The sequence below is a fragment of the Aquarana catesbeiana genome, linkage group LG10 (assembly GCF_042186555.1).
Source record: "Aquarana catesbeiana isolate 2022-GZ linkage group LG10, ASM4218655v1, whole genome shotgun sequence".
Classification (NCBI taxonomy): Eukaryota; Metazoa; Chordata; class Amphibia; order Anura; family Ranidae; genus Aquarana; species Aquarana catesbeiana.
This window is the reverse complement of record NC_133333.1, coordinates 113,015,535-113,036,911: the sequence shown is the minus strand read 5'-3', so window position 1 is coordinate 113,036,911 and position 21,377 is coordinate 113,015,535. Positions and strand designations below refer to the sequence as shown.

At 41.1% G+C, this 21,377-nt stretch overlaps 1 protein-coding gene across 1 annotated transcript in view; it reads left to right on the top strand.

The window, feature by feature from the left end:
• Positions 1-21,377, top strand: part of KMT2A (lysine methyltransferase 2A) — a 286,124-nt gene that overhangs the window by 84,480 nt on the left and 180,267 nt on the right. The window contains exons 4-8 of the mRNA XM_073602468.1: positions 897-1,071; positions 6,207-6,441; positions 6,641-6,705; positions 7,182-7,580; positions 15,694-15,767. Coding sequence (XP_073458569.1) covers positions 897-1,071; positions 6,207-6,441; positions 6,641-6,705; positions 7,182-7,580; positions 15,694-15,767 — 948 coding nt within the window. The remainder of the gene's footprint in view (positions 1-896; positions 1,072-6,206; positions 6,442-6,640; positions 6,706-7,181; positions 7,581-15,693; positions 15,768-21,377) is intronic.

The following is a 21,377-nucleotide window of genomic DNA, read 5'->3' as shown; positions in this document are numbered from 1 at the left end:
GACTGCTTTTGAATGTCAAGAAACAGACTACTTTTTGTGTCCCTCCAATGATTGAAAACTAAAATTATTTTTGTACATACCATAAACACAGATTGCAGTAATTCATGGTATATGTGCATTGCCGTGCATCTTGAGTGGAACCCCAGCCACTAATACAGTAAGAATCAGTGCACATGTTGTGTAGAACACCATGATCTAAGCTGTGAATACTTGTGCATTCACGTCTATGCACTGAGGTGTGATGAAGGATCAGGTGTGCGGTGCTGCATTTGCATGTGTTAGTTGCCAATTAAAAATTAATGTACAGTATGTTATCTGCAAATGCAGAGGTGTGAATCCACCAATCCACCCTTAACCATTAGTTTACCAACGTAGCTTTATAAATATGCTTGTATTAGAGATCTTAAAACATTGTATTGATTTTTTTTCAGCCAGAGATCAGCTTTCATGTGAAAGTTATCTGTGTGGCTATGAAACCACCCAATTGTGTTTTAGAGCATAGAGAAGCACAATCTTTGCGTGATTGGCTGCAGTGGAGAGCAGAAGTATCATTTGGGGGCCTAAAAGAAAAGGCTGCTATGTAGACGCGTTTTTTATTTTATTTTTAATTTCATAAAAAAATTTCTATTTTGTTTACATTTACTAAAATTCATTTTGTGTATTTGTATATGCATTTGATAATCAGTTGCACAAATATCATCTGACATTTTATTCTTCAGGACCACTGCTTTCAGAAAATGTATAATCGTTTAGGGGCTTAAAGTAACTTTGTAGCAATAACTGCAGTTTTTCAAGTGTGTGAAATAACTGACCATGGCAGAAAATCAGTTAAAGATGCCTCCACTCTGCAACTTATGGTGTCTGCGCAGTATTTTAATTGTTATGTTTTATATTAGGGTCAGGAAAGTGATTCTTCTGAGACAGTGCGTGGGCCCAGAATCAAACATGTCTGCCGAAGAGCTGCTGTGGCTTTGGGCCGCAAGAGAGCGGTGTTTCCTGATGACATGCCTACGCTGAGTGCCTTACCCTGGGAAGAAAGAGAGAAGGTTCTGTCTTCCATGGGGAATGATGGTAAGCTTTATGAAGTTTAAAAAGTAAAGGCTTTTTGAGAGTTTAAATATTCTTACTTTTCCTCCTTTTTATTAAAGCTGAGCTAAACTTCCCTTTCCTTCCACAGTCTCCATCCCTCAATAGACTGTGTAGAAGACTCCTGCGCTGTCAGAGGAATCCTATACTAAGGGAGTACTGCTGCAACACACAAAAACTGCTCCAGATCAGATCAAAGAATAGTAATAAGAGGGTGGTGGCTGCGCTGTAATAGGGGGGAAGGGGGAGGAGTGGGGATCGACAGGGGGGTAGGGCTATGCTAAAAAATAATAAAGATCATGTGACCGTGGTGAAATAAGGCAAACTCAACTATGGGTGTATAATCAAATACAATAAGAATATAAAAATGTAAGCACAAACACAATATATGTATATATATAAAATAAATATATATATACCAGCAAAAATCATATGCAAGGATAGGTGAATCTACTAGGAAAAAGACATAAATCCAAAGTCTATCGTGATAACATAATAAATACCTCCAATAACATTGCTAGAACCTTGTCTATAGCAAAAATATAAAATAATCAACAAATAAATCCACACGTGGAATAATAAATAATGTGAATACAAAGTGAAAAAAGGTGTCCATAAACAGTAGTCCCAGTGATTGGTGTTGGTGTCCCGCCAACACTTGGCGAAAAAATACCATAAAAATAAAAAATGATAATAGTAAAAAATGACACAAACTGACAGCAGTCCCACCACCAAATTTAACAATCCTGGATGTGAATACGATGTTGAATGAATCAGGGAAAAGGGAGAAACCAGTGTGCTGACAGGTGGGGGCACCTTCGTGTTCCCAGGCCCCTTACCTTACGGCTGTAAGGTATACAGCATATGCCAAAGAAGCTCCACAGGCGGGGGAGTTCAGCAATACCGCAGATAACGTTGATTGATGTTGCCGTGTATCATATATGAAAAAACAAAGAGCGAATGCTACATAGTATGATACCGTTTGGTTTAGAGGCACAGGTGGGAGAGAGGAGAGGGGGGTTTGCACTCACTTTTAGTCAATGAGCGCACGCCTCAACCCACGAACGTCGAGCTCGTATAGTCCCAAGTTCTGGATCATCTGAGGGACTCTCCCCGCTTTCAAATCCACCACCCGTTATGCAGATTTGTTTAGTGCGGTATATAAAAAACAGAAACCGCACATAGCATAATCCCGTCTAACACATACTTTATTAAAATATCTCTAAAACTCGTACACTTACATTTAAAAACAGCTGGGGGGTAAAACATCCACGAGCGCCGGGTGGGACTGCTGTCAGTTTGTGTCATTTTTTACTATTATCATTTTTTATTTTTATGGTATTTTTTCGCCAAGTGTTGGCGGGACACCAACACCAATCACTGGAACTACTGTTTATGGACACCTTTTTTCACTTTGCATTCACATTATTTATTATTCCACGTGTGGATTTATTTGTTGATTATTTTATATTTTTGCTATAGACAAGGTTCTAGCAATGTTATTGGAGGTATTTATTATGTTATCACGATAGACTTTGGATTTATGTCTTTTTCCTAGTAGATTCACCTATCCTTGCATATGATTTTTGCTGGTATATATATATTTATTTTATATATATACATATATTGTGTTTGTGCTTACATTTTTATATTCTTATTGTATTTGATTATACACCCATAGTTGAGTTTGCCTTATTTCACCACGGTCACATGATCTTTATTATTTTTTAGCATAGCCCTACCCCCCTGTCGATCCCCACTCCTCCCCCTTCCCCCCTATTACAGCGCAGCCACCACCCCCTTATTACTACTCCATCCCTCAATGTGCCATCATCTTCTGGGTGCCAGTCTTCAGTCGACTTCATTGGCTGGGGCAGGATGATGTCTTTCCTGGGCTTGTGCAGGAGTCGGTCTTCCTGGCACACAGGGACTGTGCCGGTGATATAATCAGAGTTGCGCAAGGTTCCTTTCATCCCTCTAGTTCCAAATATATGCCAGGAACCTTCTTTTGTGAAAAAACCTTGCCCCTTTACAAACGAGCTAAGGTTGGTTCCTCTTTGCAGTGATGGGGCGCCCCCACTTGTCAGAATGGGGGAACATCGGTCAGCCTTCTGGTCTCAGGACATCTTAAATGTCTGGATCCTGATTGCCATTGCCATGGGCTACAAATTTGAGTTTTTAACTCCTCCGAAGCTACATGTTTTCAATCTTAATTGTAATCCAGCTAAGACCAGGGCAGCTCCTCTTGCTGTCATTCAATAGGTTTCTATCTCAGGGGGTCATTACCCTTGTACCAAAGGAGAAACACTATCAGGGTTTCTATCCAAACCTCTTTACTGTTCCCAAACCAAATAGAAGAGTGTAGCCTATTCTGGATCAAATGACTCAACTTGTTTCTGCAGGTTCTGAAGTTATGTATGCATATCTCCTTGCAGGACACTTTCTGGCTCCAGTAGACATTCAGGATGCTTACTTAAACTTTCCCATCTTTTCTCCCCATCGGTGCTATCTGTACTTAGCTGTGGGCAATCAGCATTACCAGTTTGTCGCCCTATCGTTTGGCCTATCCACAGCCCTCAAGGTTTTGACAAAGTTCTGTGTTTAAGAGACTCATGTTTTGGAGTACCTGAATGATCTCTAGAAGGATCAGTCCCCCCTATCCCTGTTAGCCAAGCCAGTTAGTTTGATCCTCAACACACAGAAGTCATTCCTGGAACTGTCTTACAGATAGGAGTACATGGGCCTGACATTGGACACTGCGCTTTCAGGATCTTTATACCTTGGGGTATATTACTGCTCCCCCCACCAACACTCATGCCTGGGCCCTTAGGGCTTAGAGGAGGCCCTTGTTTCATGCCTGCACAAGAGACCCTTGAAATAACTTTATGTCAGCATGGGACTAGATGACCATGTGTCTGACCCATAAAACCAGACTCTTCTAGCACTTCTGCTGTAGTGTAATGCCAACGATCAAGGTGTGAACGATTCTCCTGACTGATGCCAGCCTATTGGGCCTGGGAGGACTTCTGAATGCCTTCTTGGTACAGAAGAGTTCGTCGTTGGAGGAAGCCATTCTTTCCATCAGTATCCTAGAGCTAAGAGCGAGGTGGTTGTCCCTTCAATGCTGGACCCCTCAGTTGCAAGGGCATCTAATGAAAATCCATTGGGATAATATGATGACCAAGGGGGCACCAGAATTCATGCCGTCCAAATGGAAGTGGACTTGATCCTCTCTTGGGCAGAGCTGCGTTTCGGGGAGTGGGCTCTCCTTATAGAGGGATTTCAAGCCCTTTGCCACAGGTGGGGAATGCCAGAAATAGATTATCTGGCATCCAGATTCAACAACAATCTGGGCAGGTTTGTAGCCAGGTCCAAGAACCCTCTTGACTTCACAGTGGACACTCTGGTGATGCCATGGGATTAGATCAATCTGATCTACACCAACCTCTCCAGACCCCCCCCCCCCATCTGCTCCACAGGATTGAAATGGAGAGCATTGTCGTGATTCTGGTTGTACCGACTTGGCCCAGAAAAATGATTTTTAAACATGCTCAAACTCCTAGCAGACTCTCCGTGTGCCCTCCTGGATTGTCCAGATCTACTCTTCCAAAGGCCAGTATGCCATTCTGCTTCTCAGTTGATGGCTTTTTGATGCCATGGCTGTTGATGCCCAAGTCCTAAGGGACAGGAGCCTGTTAGATATAGGCATACCTGCCCTCTTAAAGGCTAAGACGTCAACTTTCCATACAATCTGCTATCACACCAGATACACTGCAAAGATATTTCATCCTAAAAAGGAATTTGTGGGACTCATTCTGTTCTTCCTGCAATCTGGTCTGGATCAGCATTAGCTGAGAGTAAATCTCTGCTTTAGCAATTTTATTTTAGAGATTGTCATTCTCTGTGGAACCTTTATCAGGTTCTGTCGGCTTGTCAGAAACAACCCTTCAAACTTATTTGGGGTATTTCCTTACATGTCCTTGTTGCTACCAGTAAAATCAATTTCTTGGAGTACAGTATGGGATATAGGTCCCCTTTCTTTTTTAAACCAGTCACCAATTGTGCTAGCGGCATAGAATCCATGGTAAAGAATAAAGATCCTATGTCCCATACTTTTATTGTGATGCTTCTCTGGAGTTACAGCTCAACATTCCTTGTTTGTGAATTTTTGTTACCTCTTAAAGCGGGGGTCCACCTATCTATCGTTTTTTTTTTTTTGGAGTTCATTCACAAACTTTTCTTCTCATGATTATCTACTCACATGTTCTGTGTAATAAGTCCGCCTGTGTCCGATTTCGTTGTAAAGAATAACTTATAAAATTCACTGAAGGCGGTTTCCATCTTCATTGTGGGCATTTGAAGCCCACAAGCATGTTTTCCTGGATGCAGTGAATGCTGTGCTCCCAGCATTCACCGAGATGTTGTGATGACACTGTTGCACAATGCATGCTGGGAAGCCTGAGACTATCTCCCAGGGGACTGTGGGAGGTCTGGGAGAGGCTAGAAACACGCCTACTCCCATGGGAGGAAAACCAGGAAGTGCTAAGAAGATTAGAAAAAAAAAGGTAATTACGGCGATTTAAATTTTTTTACACAGCATGTCGGCATCTAGGCAAGGAAGAGAATGCATAGAGATAATGTTCAAAATTTGGGTGGAACCCCGCTTTAAGTACCTCTTAATTATTGCTGCATGATAGGGTTGTACAGCAAGGATCTTTTCTTGGTCACCAACTAGATGTCACTGTGACCTTCATTGCAAAATATTTTGAACAAGTGTGAGCATTTTAAAAAATATTTTGAAAAGAACCATTTTCACCAGTGCTTTGTATTGCAGATTTGTTCTTGTTTTGAGTATTCTGGCATTTTGTTGTTGAAAGCTACTGAATGAAAACCTTAAAGGAAATGTATAGTCTTTGTTCACTGACTTTTTACATGCATATGTCAAGAGAGCAAGCAGCCTGATATAAATGATGTAAATGTTTAAATTGCACTTTCTATTTGTAGTGTATAATTTGTTTTAATTTCATTACCTGAAGTAATGCATCTTTACTAGGAAAGTTGCTCTATGGTTCTGTGTTTGTTTATTTTTTATTATATCTTTTCTACCCTTCCTTATGCAGACAAATCCTCTATAGCCGGTTCAGAGGAGGCTGATTCCCCTGCTCCACCCATTAAACCAATCAAACAAGTCCCCCGCAACAAGACTCCACAGGAACCCCCTGTAAAGAAAGGTCGACGATCTCGCAGATGTGGACAATGTTCAGGTTGCCAGGTACCTGAAGACTGTGGCATTTGTACAAACTGCCTGGATAAGCCAAAATTTGGGGGACGCAACATCAAAAAACAGTGCTGCAAGTAAGGATATTGTAACAACATGTTATGTTCTTCCCTAAAAAGGGTGTTGGCATTGTTTCCTTGGTATGGCTTTATTCTTACATATTAATGTGTTTATTTTTTAATAGGAATACAATTTCCTAATTTAAATACAGCTACTTTTTCAGCTTGGATAAATAATTTGTACGTCTCTTTTGAGCATATTTTGTTTTTTCTATAGGATGAGAAAATGTCAAAACTTGCAGTGGATGCCCTCTAAAGCTTATATGCAAAAGCAAGCAAAGGGTAAGTTAATATGCAGATTTTAAACTTTTTATGATACTCCTAGAATAACATGCTTTTTGTAACATTTTAAAGTTATTTTAGCCATCAAAGAAACACTTTATAGCTTTAGTGAACATACCATTATGAAGGATGTTCCATGTCATGCAGGCTGCTGGATCCTGTAGAAATCTTCACTGCAGGGATGCCTTCTTTGAACTTCCTCTGCTGTGGGGGGGCTCATACCTTTTGGCACTTCTGTGAATTTGCTGTGGAAAAAGTTCTTGACGAGGACCCGCCCCCTTCCCCCCCATTCATTGCTTTCACCGCCTAGAATACAAATAGATTGTTTTACAAGCAATTAAAGCATGGAAAGAACATGTCTTTATGGTGGAGGAGGAAGGAGGTGGCGGTACTTAACCCCCCACAACACAAAAAGTCAGAGACAGCATAACAGGGTATCCCTGTATTGAAGTTTTCTGTTTTAATGTTTTATTTAGCAGCGAGGAAGAAAGATAAGAAATTGAAGTTTGCTGATAAACAGGAGGCTACAGCTGTGAAACCTTCAACAGAACTTAGTCCAAAAAACGCTGTGAAATCCACTGCTGCCACTCCTACAAGAGAGGATCCTCCACACACACCACCCCCAGCACCAAAAAAAGCCGATCCCCCAAAGTGCACTGCTGAGAAAATGCCAGAGGAGGAGAGTCTGCCAACACCTTCCTGTGAAATTAAGCAAACCCTTTCTGCCCAGAAAACCACAAAACAGCTTCCACCACAGCCTGCAAGCAATCCAACCTCAGCCCATAGCAGCCCTACTCCCATCTCTCGGAAGGAAGCACCGAAATCCTCAACATGTGAGACAAAGAAGAAGCAACTTGCTGTCCCTCCAGAGACTGGTGAGTGCCATATCTTTCAGCTACCGATAAAGATTTTTTACACAAAAGCTTGTTACCTTGCTGATAGTTAAAATACCATCTTATAATATAATCAATATTGCCCTTTAACATGTAAAGGTAAAATGTGCAACAACACATCACTTTTTTGTTATGTTCTGGTGTAAAGAGCTTGCTACTGTACATTTTTTCTTGCTGAGCTATTGAGAAAATAGCAAACTGATCAAATGGCCCTGATTTATACAATGATTTATGGTATACTTGCTGTCTAATGCTACATCCTTCACAGTCAGTGAAACTATAGCTATATTAAAAATTGGAATATGTCTACCAATTTAAAAGAAAAATAAACTTGCATCTTCAGAAAACCTTGCAGGTCCACCCAGAGGAAGGCAAAAATCCATTATTAAATATGGTCTAGTTTAATTAATATTTTTTCCTGAGCTCTGTGATGTCACCCCTCCCCCCGGATTGCCAACACAGCTGATCTCCGCACTGGCTGCAAATGAGCAAGGAGCTGCAATTGAGTACAGGTAAGGCAAGTATACAGGGATGCACTTTCCAGAGTCACTGTCACTTTGCCCTGCATACAAGGTAACAGTGTCTTGTTGAAAGGAGAATTTTTTAGAATGGAAATATGACCGTTGTTTAATTGCTCATTTGGTTTTTAAAGTTGCAGGTTCCAGGGCAGTCCTTATCCTGGTTTCACTACCTAGTAACCCAACAGTAACTCTGACCATAGAAATAGTGAGCACCAGACCAAAATCGGATAAGAGTCCAAGATAGTTTAATTGTTGATAGGTCATTCAAAAACTGCTCCAAACACATGCCAGATCAGTGATTTACTAGGTAAAGTCCAACCTATTCATACTTCATTGGCTGCATACTTGTTTCATGTTAATGATTGATAATAATGCCAGGATCAGGAAGATGGCTAAAGAGCCTACAGCATTAAAAACAAGTCAGAGTGGCAGCTTCCATGTTTTCTTCTCCTACAGATTCACTTAAAAAAAGGAACTACAAGCATCTAGAAAATGCCATTACCTGAGCCATCAGAGTATGCGGAAATTGATTTCCTTTGCTGTGCTTTTGTAAAGGGAATTAAGAAGCTGCATATTGTAGAATCACTTGTAGTTTAGCAGAAATGTGTCTGTGGCCATTTTACATAGAACTGATTGCGTTAAGGTGAGCCTTTTGGCTAAAACATTGTTGCAGTTTTGCTAGCCATGGTAATCAGTTTAGTGGGTTCATTTAAGTGGAATTACTGCTTAACCACTTGCTGTCTGCTGAATGTGTAAAAACATCCTGAATGCAAGTGATTATAAAAAGCTCATTGCTGCAGCTGATCAGCTTGGTATTATTTTTTTTACTGCCAGCTTTCGGCTGTTCAGCAAGTGTGATCTGGGTGGCTCTACACTGAGAAGGGCCACAAACAATACCATAACCTCCCTTGCCCAGTAAGGTTCTTGGACTCTTCCAATATTTTGGGGAGCCTGGAGCTGCAGTAAACCAGGATAGCAAGCTACAGGGAAGATTGGGAAACTTCCTTTCTGCATTCTCCTCTGTAACTAATGAACCTGCAACCAATGATGATTTCATCACTTCTGGTTTCCGTGCTGAAGCAACTTATCCAGAATGGTTAAAGTGGGAGAAAACTCTCATCTTTGACTTTTACCTATAGGTAAGCCTATAATAAAGCTTACCTATAAGTACTGTAAATATCTCCTAAACGTGCACTGTTTAGGAGATATTTACTGTACATGCAGCCAATGATGTCATTGATACATGCGCTCTGAAGGAACGACGGCCAGGGCCGTTCCTTCAGAGATCTGTGCCGTAAATGGTGGCTCACGCGCATGCATGAGAGTGACGTCATCGCGGCTCTGGCCAGTCACACAGCTGGAGTCTGCGGACCCGGGAAGGAAGACCGGGTGAGAATGGAAGCGCCTGCATCGGTGACAGCTCGGCGCTGGAAGGCTTTGTTTTCAGGTACAGTGGGGATCGAAAGTTTGGGAACCCCAGGTAAAAATGTGTATTAATGTGCATAACGAAGCCAAGGAAAGATGGAAAAATCTCCAAATGGCATCAAATTACAGATTAGACATTCTTATAATATGTCAAAAAAAGTTAGGTTTTATTTCCATCATTTACACTTTCAAAATTACAGAAAACAAAAAAATGGCGTCTGCAAAAGTTTGGGCACCCTGCAGAGTTAATATCTTGTACTGCCCCCTTTGGCAAGTATCACAGCTTGTAAATGCTTTTTGTAGCCAGCCAAGAGTCTTTCAATTCTTGTTTGAGGTATCTTTGCCCATTCTTCCTTACAAAAGTATTCCAGTTCTTTGAGATTCCTGGGCTGTCTGTCACGCACTGCTCTTTTAAGGTCTATCCATAGATTTTCAATAATGTTGAGGTCAGGAGATTGTGAAGGCCATGGCAAAACCTTCAGTTTACGCCTCTTGATGTAATCCCCCGTGGATTTTGAGGTGTGTTTAGGATCATTATCCATTTGTAGAAGCCATCCTCTCTTTAACTTCAGCTTTTTCACAGATGCCATCAAGTTACCATCCAAAATTTGCTGAAATTTTATTGAATCCATTTTTCCTTCTACTCGTGAAATGTTCCCTGTGCCACTGGCTGCAATACAACCCCAAAGCATGATTGACCCACCCCCATGCTTAACAGTTGGACAGAGGTTCTTTTCATTAAATTCTGTGCCCTTTCTTCTCCAAACATACCTTTGCTCATTCCGGCCAAAAAGTTCTATTTTAACCTCATCGGTCCACAGAACTTGTTTCCAAAATGCCTCAGGCTTGTCTATATGTTCATTTGCAAAGTTCAAATGCTGATTTTTGTGGTGAGGACATAGAAGAGGTTTTCTTCTGATGACTCTTCCATGAAGACCATATTTGTACAAGTATCTCTTTATAGTGGAATAGTGTACCACAACTCCAGTGTCTGCCAGATCTTTCTGGAGGGATCGTGCAGTCAAACGTGGGTTTTGAATTGCTTTTCTCACAATCCTGCGAGCTGTTCTGTCTGATATTTTTCTTGGTCTTCCAGATCTTGCTTTAGCTTTAGCTTCCACTGTTCCTGATGACTGCCATTTCTTAATTACATTCCGAACAGAGGATATTAACATCTGAAAACGCTTTGCTATCTTCTTATAGCCTTCTCCAGCTTTGTGAGCGTCAACTATTTTCAGTTTCAGTTTTCTAGACAACTGCTTAGAAGAACCCATGGTGCTGATTGTTGGGGCAAGGTCAGATGAGTCTGGCCATTTAAAACCTTTGAGATTGACATCACCTGGTCTTCCCAGACGATGATTGAGAACAATCCATGACACTGGCAGGTCTCAGCTTTGCAAAGGGGGCAGTGTATGCTATAAATTCTGCAGGGTGCCCAAACTTTTGCAGACGCCATTTTTTTGTTTTCTGTAATTTCGAAAGTGTAAATGATGGAAATAAAATCTAACTTTTTTTCACATATTATAAGAATGTCTAATCTGTAATTTGATGCCATTTGGAGACTTTTCCATCTTTCCTTGGCTTCGTTATGCACATTAATACACATTTTTACCTGGGGTGCCGAAACTTTCAATCCCCACTGTATGTTTAACATAATGTGCTAGTGTGCGATGCTGAAAATTTGTGTTTGAAAAACAGCTGACCAAATATTGTATGACATAAAAAAATTGCAATAGCCACCATTTTATTCTTCAAGGCCTCTGCCTTTTGAAAATATAGAAAGTTGTACGTATTTTTCTTGCAAAAAATGCTGATTTTAACGTGTGAAAAATTAAATTGCCCTAGACAGCAAGTGGTTAAAGAAGGACTTTTATATGCTTCATTTGCATCTATAAAAGTAATATAAATCTGTTATAATTGTAGATCACCTACCACCTTTTTTGTGGAAACAAACTTTCTTAATGTCATGGTCAGGGGTCAGTCTCGGATACTAGTATCTACAGCTGTAGAGAGGCTCCCACCTGACCAGCATAAGTACACAAGCAGGTCGCCTTGGTGGATGATGCAGGTTCACCTGAGACGCAGGATCTAAAGACTAACTCATATTCACCAGAACTCCTGATAATGCAGATGGACTTTGTTGCATGTTAAGTATCAGGTTGCAATACTCTAGATTGCCCCACCAGGAGTTGAGCAAGCCAGCATCCTGTAGCATATATTGTAGGTGGGGATCAAGCAGAAGTGTAGTACTGTAAGTAAACAAGCCAAAGGTCAATAAAAAGTGGTTGCAGGTTGAGGTTAAGTGGAAGCGTAGTCGAGGAACAAGCAAAGGTTGATAACAAATGGTTGCAAATTGTGATCAAGCGGTGCATAGTCGAGGCAAGTCAAAGGTCAGTAACGAGTCGTAGTGAAGATGAGAACAGTTTTAGGTATGCAAAGGAAATCTGGATAATAGAAAGGCAGAGACCTGTCTTAATTCAGGAAGTTCATGGAAGGAGCAAAGAGTTCAGAGTTCACCAGAGATGAGACAAGGCAAGATTGTCCTAAGGGTTTAGATAGGGACCTGTCCAGCATCTCAAATGGCACAAAGAAAAGAGCTAGACTTACACCATAGAGGCCGCGGGTTCTGATTCGGACCCTAACAATTTATCATACAGTACAGGACACAAGCAAAGTATTTATAAGCCCTTGGTTATAGGCTTGTACCTTCAGGTGATTGGACATGGGCAAAGTTTTTGAGGACACCCCGTTAGTCCTAAGGTGATGGACCTCCAAGGGATCACAGGATTGCTGCAAGGTGGGCTTGATGCCAATGGTTGCCAGCATTGATTAGTGTGTTCTGGCAGAATCTCCCCTTGGCAAAACAAAGAGGCACAGCGGGAGAGATTGCCGCACTAACATCGCTTGTGTTAGTATTCTACCATCCTTATGCCCTACTCCAAAGCATTCTAAGGAAATCACTCTTTAGTGCCTAGATGTAGCTAGAGCCATTAGTCTAGCTCAAAGTTACAGCTTCATTTAGATTAATTTCCTATTTGTCCTGTTCTTGGGACCTCGCAAGGGACATTTTGCTTCCATTGCAAGGTGGGTAAGTAGGCTGATCATACCTTCCAACAGATGGCTGTTTTGTGGGCATTTCAACACCAGGCCTCTGAAGCTTAGCTGTGTAAGGACGTGAACTTGTTCTCTGCTCATACTTTTTCAAAGCTCTACCAGGTGGATATGCAGTCTTTTACAGATGAAGCTTTCGGCCGCAAAGTACTTGCAGTGGCGTTCTGAAGTTGGGCTTTCTGACTCTTATTGTTGGGCCAGTTGGCATAACTCTGTTGAGTAGTTGCGCAGCCGTCTCATTCATTGTTTAGAGACTTTTTTGAGAGCGGTTACCTAGTTTTGACAGATACCTGCTCTCACTTCTGGGGAAGGGGTGTGGGGAATGATTGAACTTTAAAGTGAAAGTTCACCAACAACCACCTCCCCCCACGCCCCTGCTCGCAACCTCATTTGACACATTAGAGATCCCAGGAGGCTGCGTGTGGTTCAACTCACAATGCTCAGTGAGACTCTTGCACATGCAGTGGGGAGCAGTTGTGAGGCTGCAAGGAGCCACCGCTTGCTTCCCACAGTAAATATGGCAGTGCCGGTGACTCGAAGACAAACAACCGGTCCGGGTGTGGACAGCGCAGGATCCCTGGCCAGGTAAGTGTCTTTTTTTTTTTTTTTTTTTTAACAGACTGAAGATCCTAAGTAATATTTATTCCTGATGTTCACATGTGGATGCTTCATCTAGTACAGTGGTTCTCAACCACTGGGAAGTGGCCTCCCTCCTCCTGGGCCTCCAGGAAGCTGCAGATCCCCTAAACTCCCAAAGTGCTTTCCTGCTCCATGGTGCCATCCAAACTCCAAAGTCCAACCATAGATACTTGTAGTGCCCCTCAACCTCTCAAATTGCCCCTAATCTCTTTATGAGCCCTCCATAACCACAGTTCCTCTCAGCTTCCCGCAGTACTCTCTCGCTTACTGCAGAGCCTCCAGCCTCCAACATTTCTGTTAAAGGGAGGTGGGAGACAGAACATAATAGCATCCACTAGCTCTTATTTAGGTAAAAGGTGAAGGTTGATGGCAAGGCATAGCAGAAGCAAGGACTAGGCTCAGTGCACACAGGTAAAGGAGGTTTTTGTTTACTTTGAGGCTTTTAAATCACACATAAAATGGGTTTGGGCTGTCATAATATATGTGAGCCTTTAATTTTGCTGCGTAACGGCTATATGTAGGACATCGATCTGTATGCATTATATGTACCTTTTCTGCATTATGTTATGGGATGTATTGTTGCTATGTATCATGGTTTGAATACCTGTTGTTTCTTGTACCACTTATACAGTATTTCACAAAAGTGAGAACACCCCTCACATTTTTGTAAATCATTTATTATATCTTTTCATGTGACAACACTGAAGAAATGACACTTTGCTACAATGTAAAGTAGTGAGTCTACAGCTTGTATAACAGTGTAAATTTGCTGTCCCCCCTCAAAATAACTCAACACACAGCCATTAATGTCTAAACCTCTGGCAACAAAAGGGAGGTACACCCCTAAGTGAAAATGTCTAAATTGGGCACAAAGTGTCAATATTTTGTGTGCCCACCATTTTTCAGCACTGCCTTAACCCTCTTGGGCATGGAGTTCACCATAGCTTTACAGGTTGCCACTGGAGTCCTCTTCCACTCCTCCATGACGACATCACAAAGCTGATGGGTGTTCGAGACCTTGCGCTTCTCCACCTTCTGTTTGAGAATGCTCAATAGGGTTTAGGTCCGGAGACATACTTGGCTAGTCCATCACCTTTACCCTCAGCTTCTTTAGCAAGGCAGTGGTTGTCTTGGAGGTATGTTTGTGGTTGTTATGTTGGAATACTGCCCTGCGGCCCAGTCTCCAAAGGGAGGGGATCATGCTCTGCTTCAGTATGTCACAGTACATGTTGGCATTCATGGTTCCCTCAATGAACTGTGTAGCTCCCCAGTGCTGTCAGCACTCATGCAGCCCCAGACCATGACACTCCCACCACCATGCTTGACTGTAGGCAAGACACACTTTGTGTTTGCACTCCTCACCTAGTTGCCTCCACACAAGGTTGACACCATCTGAACCAAATAAGTTTATTTTGGTTTCCTCAGACCACAGGACATGGTTCCAGTAATCCATGTCCTTAGTCTGCTTGTCTTCAGCAAACTGTTTGCAAGCTTTCTTTTGTATCATCTTTAGAAGAGGCTTCCTTCTGGGACGACAGCCATGCAGACCAATTTGATTCAGTGTGTGGCGTATGGTCTGCGCGCTGACAAGCTGACCCCCCCACCCCTTCATCCTCTGCAGCAATGCTGGCAGCACTCATATGTCTATTTCACAAAGACAACCTCTCGATATGACACTGAGCATGTGCACTCAACCCCTTTGTTCGACCATGGCGAGGCCTGTTCTTAGTGGAACCTGTCCTGTTAAACCGCTGTTTTGTCTTGGCCACCGTGCTGCGGCTCAGTTTCAGGGTCTTGGCAATCTACTTATAGCCTAGGCCATCTTTATGTAGAGCAACAAATCTTTTTTTTAGATCCTCAGAGAGTTCTTTGCCATGAGGTGCCATGTTGAACTTCCAGTGACCAGTATGAGAGAGTGAGAGTGATAACACCAAATTTAACACACCTACTCCCCATTCACACCTGAGACTGTGTAAAACGAACAAGTCACATGTCACATGACATCAGGGAGGGAAAATGGCTAATTGGGCCCAATTTGGACATTTTCACTTAGGGGCATACTCACTTTTGTTAATAGCGGTTTAGATATTAATGGATGTGTGTTGATTTATTTTGAGGGGACTGCAAATGTACACTGTTATACAAAAGCTGTACACTCACTACTTTACATTGTAGCAAAGTGTCATTTCTTCAGCGTTGACACATGAAAAGATATAATAAAATATTTACAAAAATGTGAGGGGTACTCACTTTTGTGATGTACTGTATGTTCAATAAAGAGCAATCCTGATTGTTAAAAAATGTTGCTGCATAACATTCATCAGTCCTTATTAAGGGTTTGATGTATTGAACCACAAATATTTTCACATACATGCCTGAATTAGTCTCCTCTTTGACAGGCTCAGAGCAAAACAAACAGAAGAAACTTGCTGGTAGACTGGCAGTCTTGCCAAGATCAAAATCAAAGGAAAAGGTGAGGAAAGCAGTGTAAACTTTTATACATGTGTATTTGTACTTGATGCAAGCTCTTAAATTATTACTAAACACACACTGTTTTTAATTTACATTTACCCTTCTATTTCTGTATATGGGTGATGGCACTGTAATTGTTTAAAAAAATAAATCAATAAATACCTCTAACTACCTTTTTTCTAATTGATATACAGCTGTCACATGACCCAGGTCATTCCCAGCCTGTCTGCAAGAAAACATAAGCAGGAGGAGCTTCTAGTCCTCTGCTGCTGGTCACACTTTCAAAATAAAAAACAGCCTTTGGAATACAGAGTAAAAATAAATAATATTAATAAACTGTTTTAAATAATCATACAAATATATACAGTGTGGAAAATAATTATTTGATCCCCTGCAGGTTTTGTAAGTTTGCCCACTTATAATGAAATGAAGAGTCTATCATTTTTATCATAGGTGTATTTTTCAAGGCATTGTAGGTGTATTTTAAATGATAGAGACAGAATATCAACCAAAAAATCCAGAAAAAACACATGATACAAATGTTATAATTTGAGTTGCAGTTCAGTGTGTAAAATAAGTATTTAATCCCCTACCAACCAACAATAATTGGCTCACACAGGCTGGCTACAGTAAGTGCTCATGTGGTAGATTAGTCGTGTCAATTTAAGAAGGGACTCCTAATGATAACTCGTTATGTGTATAAAAGATACCTACCTGTCCACGGATTCTCTTGCTTCCATTCAAAAAGCTGTCAAAGGACATCAGGGACAAGATTGTAGATCTGCACAAGGATGGAATGGCCTACAAGACCATCAGCAGGAAGCTTGGTGAGAAGGAGACAACTGTTGGAGCAATTATTCACAAATGGAAGAAATACAAAATAACCATCAATTGCCCTCGTTCTGGAGCTCCATACCAGATTTCGCCTCATGGGGTAAGGATGATCATGAGAAAAGTGAGGGATCAGCTCGGATCTACATGGAAGGAGCTTGTGAATGATCTCAATGCAGTTGAGATCACCTTCACCAAACAAACCATTGGTAACACAATACACTGCCATGGATTGAAATCCTGCAGCACCCGCAAGGTCCCCCCTCCTCAAGAAGGCACATGTACAGGCCCATCTGAAGTTTGCCAATGAACATCTAAATGATTTGAAGAAAGGTTGAGAGAAAGTGCTGTGGTCAGATGAGACCAAAATTGAGCTATTTGGCATTAACTCGACTCACCGTTTTTTTTTGAGGAAGAAAAAGGCTGACTATGACCCTAAGAACACCATCCCTACAGTCAAGCACAGAGGTGGAAATATTATGCTTTGGGGCTGTTTCTCTGCTAAAGCTACAGACCGACTTTGCCGCATTGAGGGGCCAATGGACAGAGCCATGTATTGTAAAATCTTGGATGAGAACCTTTTTCCCTCATCCAGAGCGCTGAAGATGTGTCGTGGATGGGTCTTCCAACATAACAATGACCCAAAACATACCACCAAGGCAACAAAGGAGTGGCTCAAGAAGCAGCACATTAGGGTCCTTGAGTAGTCTAGCCAGTCTTCAGACCTTAATCCTACAAAAAATGTGAAAACGGTTGTAAACCGCTGGACTTTTTTTTTTTTTTTTCTGCAAGGCAAAAGCATAATGTTCTAGTACATTATATGAAACTTACCTGAAAACAAAGCCTTCCAGCAATGCTTTGACATCGCTGGAGCTCGCTTCCATCTCCACCTGTCTTGCTTACTGGTTCGCAGACACGGCACAGGGCTCTGAAGGAATGGCACGGGTTGCCGTTTTCAGAGCACATGCGCCAGTGATGTCACTGGCTGTATGTACAGTAAATATCTCCTAAACGGTGCACGTTCAGGAGATATTTACACTACCTATAGGCAAAATTCAAAGTTGGATGTTTACTTCCTCTTTAAGGATTTAGAGAAGATCTGTAAAGAATTGGACCAAAATCCCTTCTGAGATGTGTGCAAACCTGGCAACCAACTACAAGAAATGTCTTACCTCTGTGCTTGCCAACAAAGGTTTCTCCACCAAGTACTAAGTCATGTTTTGCTTGGGGATCAAATATTTATTTTACTCACTGAACTGCAACTCAAATTTATAACATTTGTATCATGTGCTTTTTTTGGATTTTTGGTTGATATTCTGTCTCTATCATTTAAAATACACCTACAGTGCCTTGAAAAAGTATGCATACCCCTTGAAATTTTCCACATTTTATCACAAATTGTGAAGTGGAAGGAAAATGATAAATGGTTTTCACGTTTTTTTGTTTGTTTTTTTTTTTTTTACAAATCAACATCTGAAAAGTGTGGCGTGCATTTGTAGTCAGCTACCTTTACTCTGATACCCCTAACTAAAATCCAGTGGAACCAATTGCCTTCAGAAGTCACCTAATTAGTAAATAGAGTCCACCTGTGTGTAATTTAATCTCAGTATAAATACAGCTGTTCTGTGAAGCCCTCAGAGGTTTGTTAGAGAACCTTAGTGAACAAGCAGCATCATGAAGGCCAGGGATCACACCAGACAGGTCAGGGATAAAGTTGTGGAGAAGTTTAAAGCAGGGTTAGGTTAAAGAAAGGTATCCCAAGCTTTGAACATCTCACAGAGCACTGTTTAATCCATCATAGGAAAATGGAAAGAGTACGGCACAACTGCAAACCTATGAAGACATGGCCGTCCACCTAAACGGACAGGCCGGGCAAGGAGAGCATTAATCAGTAAAGCAGCCAAGAGTTATTTTGCAAAGAAGAATGTGCAAAAATGTCACCCCCTAGTGATTTGTGCAAAGCTGGTAGAGACATCCCCAAAAAAGGCTTGCAGCTGTAATTGCAGCGATAGGTGGTTCTACAAGGTATTGACTCAAGGGGGCTGAATACAAACGCACACCACACTTTTCATATATTTATTTGTAAAAAAAAAAAAATGAAAACCATTTTTCCATATAATATCTTGCTCCCATTGTGTTTAACTGGTTAGCAGGCATGGAGTAGGAGGGAGGGAGTGGGCTGTCATTTACCATTGTGTATACACCCACATATGTGACTCTATAGTCACATGGGCTGCTCAGATGTGATATGGGGGAAATGTTCAGCATAGAAACTCACTGTAAACTGAGCATGTGCAGAATTGCTACCACAGCTGCAAAATCCCTAGCTGAATTGGGGACATGAACAGAAAGTGGAGATAAAGAGCAGCATGATCAGCCAGTTTTTTTGTAGAATACTAAAAGCGAATGTCATAATGACTGAGCATGTAATACAGCTTTTATTGTTGTTTTCTGATGTGGGTTTAGTGACACTTTAAAAGCTGATTTGTATATTTATATGAATCATTAAAATGACCTCTTTCCTTTTTTGATTCTTTTTTTTTTTTCTTTTTTTTTCTTTTAAAGCGGTTGTATACCCCGCTTGGTGATTTTTACCTACAGGTAAGCCTATAATAAGGCTTACCTGTAGGTAAAAAGAATATCTCTTAAACCTGCGGGAGCTTTGTTCTAAGGTAAGTATGCATAATATCATATGCTTTTGTCTTGCAGGTTTTTTTTTTTTTTTTTTTTACAGCAGTTTACTACCGCTTTAATGCTCCAATAGTGGTCCAACATGAAATTAAATTTTAGGCCTGTAATCAATCCACTGTGAAGAAGACACAAAAGGATTGATTTACTAAAACTGGAGAGTGCAAAATCTGGTGCAGCTGTGCATGGTAGCCAGTCAGATTCTCACCGGCTTGTTCAATTAAAGTGTTTGTAAACCTAAAAAAAAAATGTTGTTGCCTCTTTAAAGCAATGTAATATGTTTTTTAATATCACGATTTTACCCAGCCCTGCCTGCTTTGTGTTATACCTGGTTGATTCTGCCTGTTTTCCTCCTCCTTAGAGTAAACTGACCACGCTAGCATGGCTGCCGATCCATGCTAGCGTTTTCAGTTTGCGTCTTGTGTTTTCCCACTCTCATTCTTCTGTACAGGCATGCAGCTCTGTGGTCTGACAGTGGATCCCCAGCCAGTCCTCCACTTCCGTGGTCAGTGCAAAGCCACACCCATCCCACTCTGGATACGCCCACGGCCAGGTCCGTGTATCGCTCTGGGATCTATTGTGATCACATGACCTGCTTTTCAGGAGCCAGGGAATACATTAATGGAATTTTTTTTTCTCTAAACAAAGTCATGACAGGTTTACATTTCTCAATTGAAACTGTTTTTGTGGGAACTAAAGTTTACAACTACTTTAACCGATTACCGACTTTACCAATAAAATAAGAGTTTAAAAGTCAGATTAAAGTCAGTTTTAAACTTGTGTAACTAAAAGCAAGCCAGTTAGAATATATCATAGAGAACCACCATTCTCAGAACTCCTGGTGCCCCTCACTTATTTAAAGGTTCAGTCAGATAATTTGGGAGCTTACTGCTTTTAGTTAAATTGGATTCAAAATACTACAGGCTTACGTTTTCTACTTTATCAATTATATCAAATAAAAATGGCAACACTGTACAAAATTCCTAAACATGACCCCTTTTTTAAAGTAGGCAGTCCAAAGTGATCTTTTTTGCACTCATTTTTTATTTTATTTTTCAATTGAGGAAACATGCTGGTATTGTAGCAGTTTAAACATGGAGTTGGTTAATGCTCAGGCTAGGTTCACACTTGTGCGGGTGGTTGCTGGTAAATCGCACTTGTTCTGCACCCGCAACCACCTGCAGCCAAACCGCGCTGCTCCTTTTGCAGACATCCGTGGCTGCAATTCTTTTCTAATGGCACCCCCACACATCTAAAAGCACATCGATTTTTCTTTTTTTCCGGGAAATCACGTGCCTCAAATGCAACATGCGATTCTCTCTTTGTGTGCATTTTAAAAAATGGTGCAGGAACTTTTTTTTTCACGCATGAAATGCAGGAAAAGCATGCATTTAATTGAAGTTTTGCCTTCAATTATACTTTAATGTGCAGGATAAGGGAAGTGGAGTTAATAAAAGATCACATAGAGACCGCATTGAGACGGACAGGAGGAGAGGTGGGTGATTAAAATGAAAAAACAATTCATTACAACTTCTCATCTATCTGTTGCTCTTCCTTTCTTTACTAATCTTCATAAGTCCTTACTTTTGTGAGAAGAAGGGGAGAGCTTTTAATTGTAACACTAGTGCTTACATGTGTTATCGCTGTCAGTGGTCATCAAAGCAATCACAAGGTACAGAGCCACTCCAATTGCCTCTGTAAATTGTGTCTGTGATCTGAGCTGTTCAGTGACAGCCCGAATCACAGTTATTCACAGGTGCACTGGCCATGTGTTTTTTGAAGTTCTGTTTGTAATCGGCACTTCCGAAATGCACATTTACTGTTCTGCCATTTTAAAAGTTACAGTGGAAGGGAAGTTGTAAAAAACCTGTTGGTGCCCATTCACACCACTGAGGTGTTTTAGCGCACATCTGCTATGCCACACGTTGCATTAGGTGGCCTATTCATTTAAATGTTTATTGATCGTTCTAATGCTGGCCTTACACACATGGATTTCTCATGGGATTGTCTGCCAAGCAGATGTTTTGGTTGGTCAGCTGTCTCAAATCGTAATTTGCAATCCAATTTAAAAATTTGTTCACATCAGTTTTGA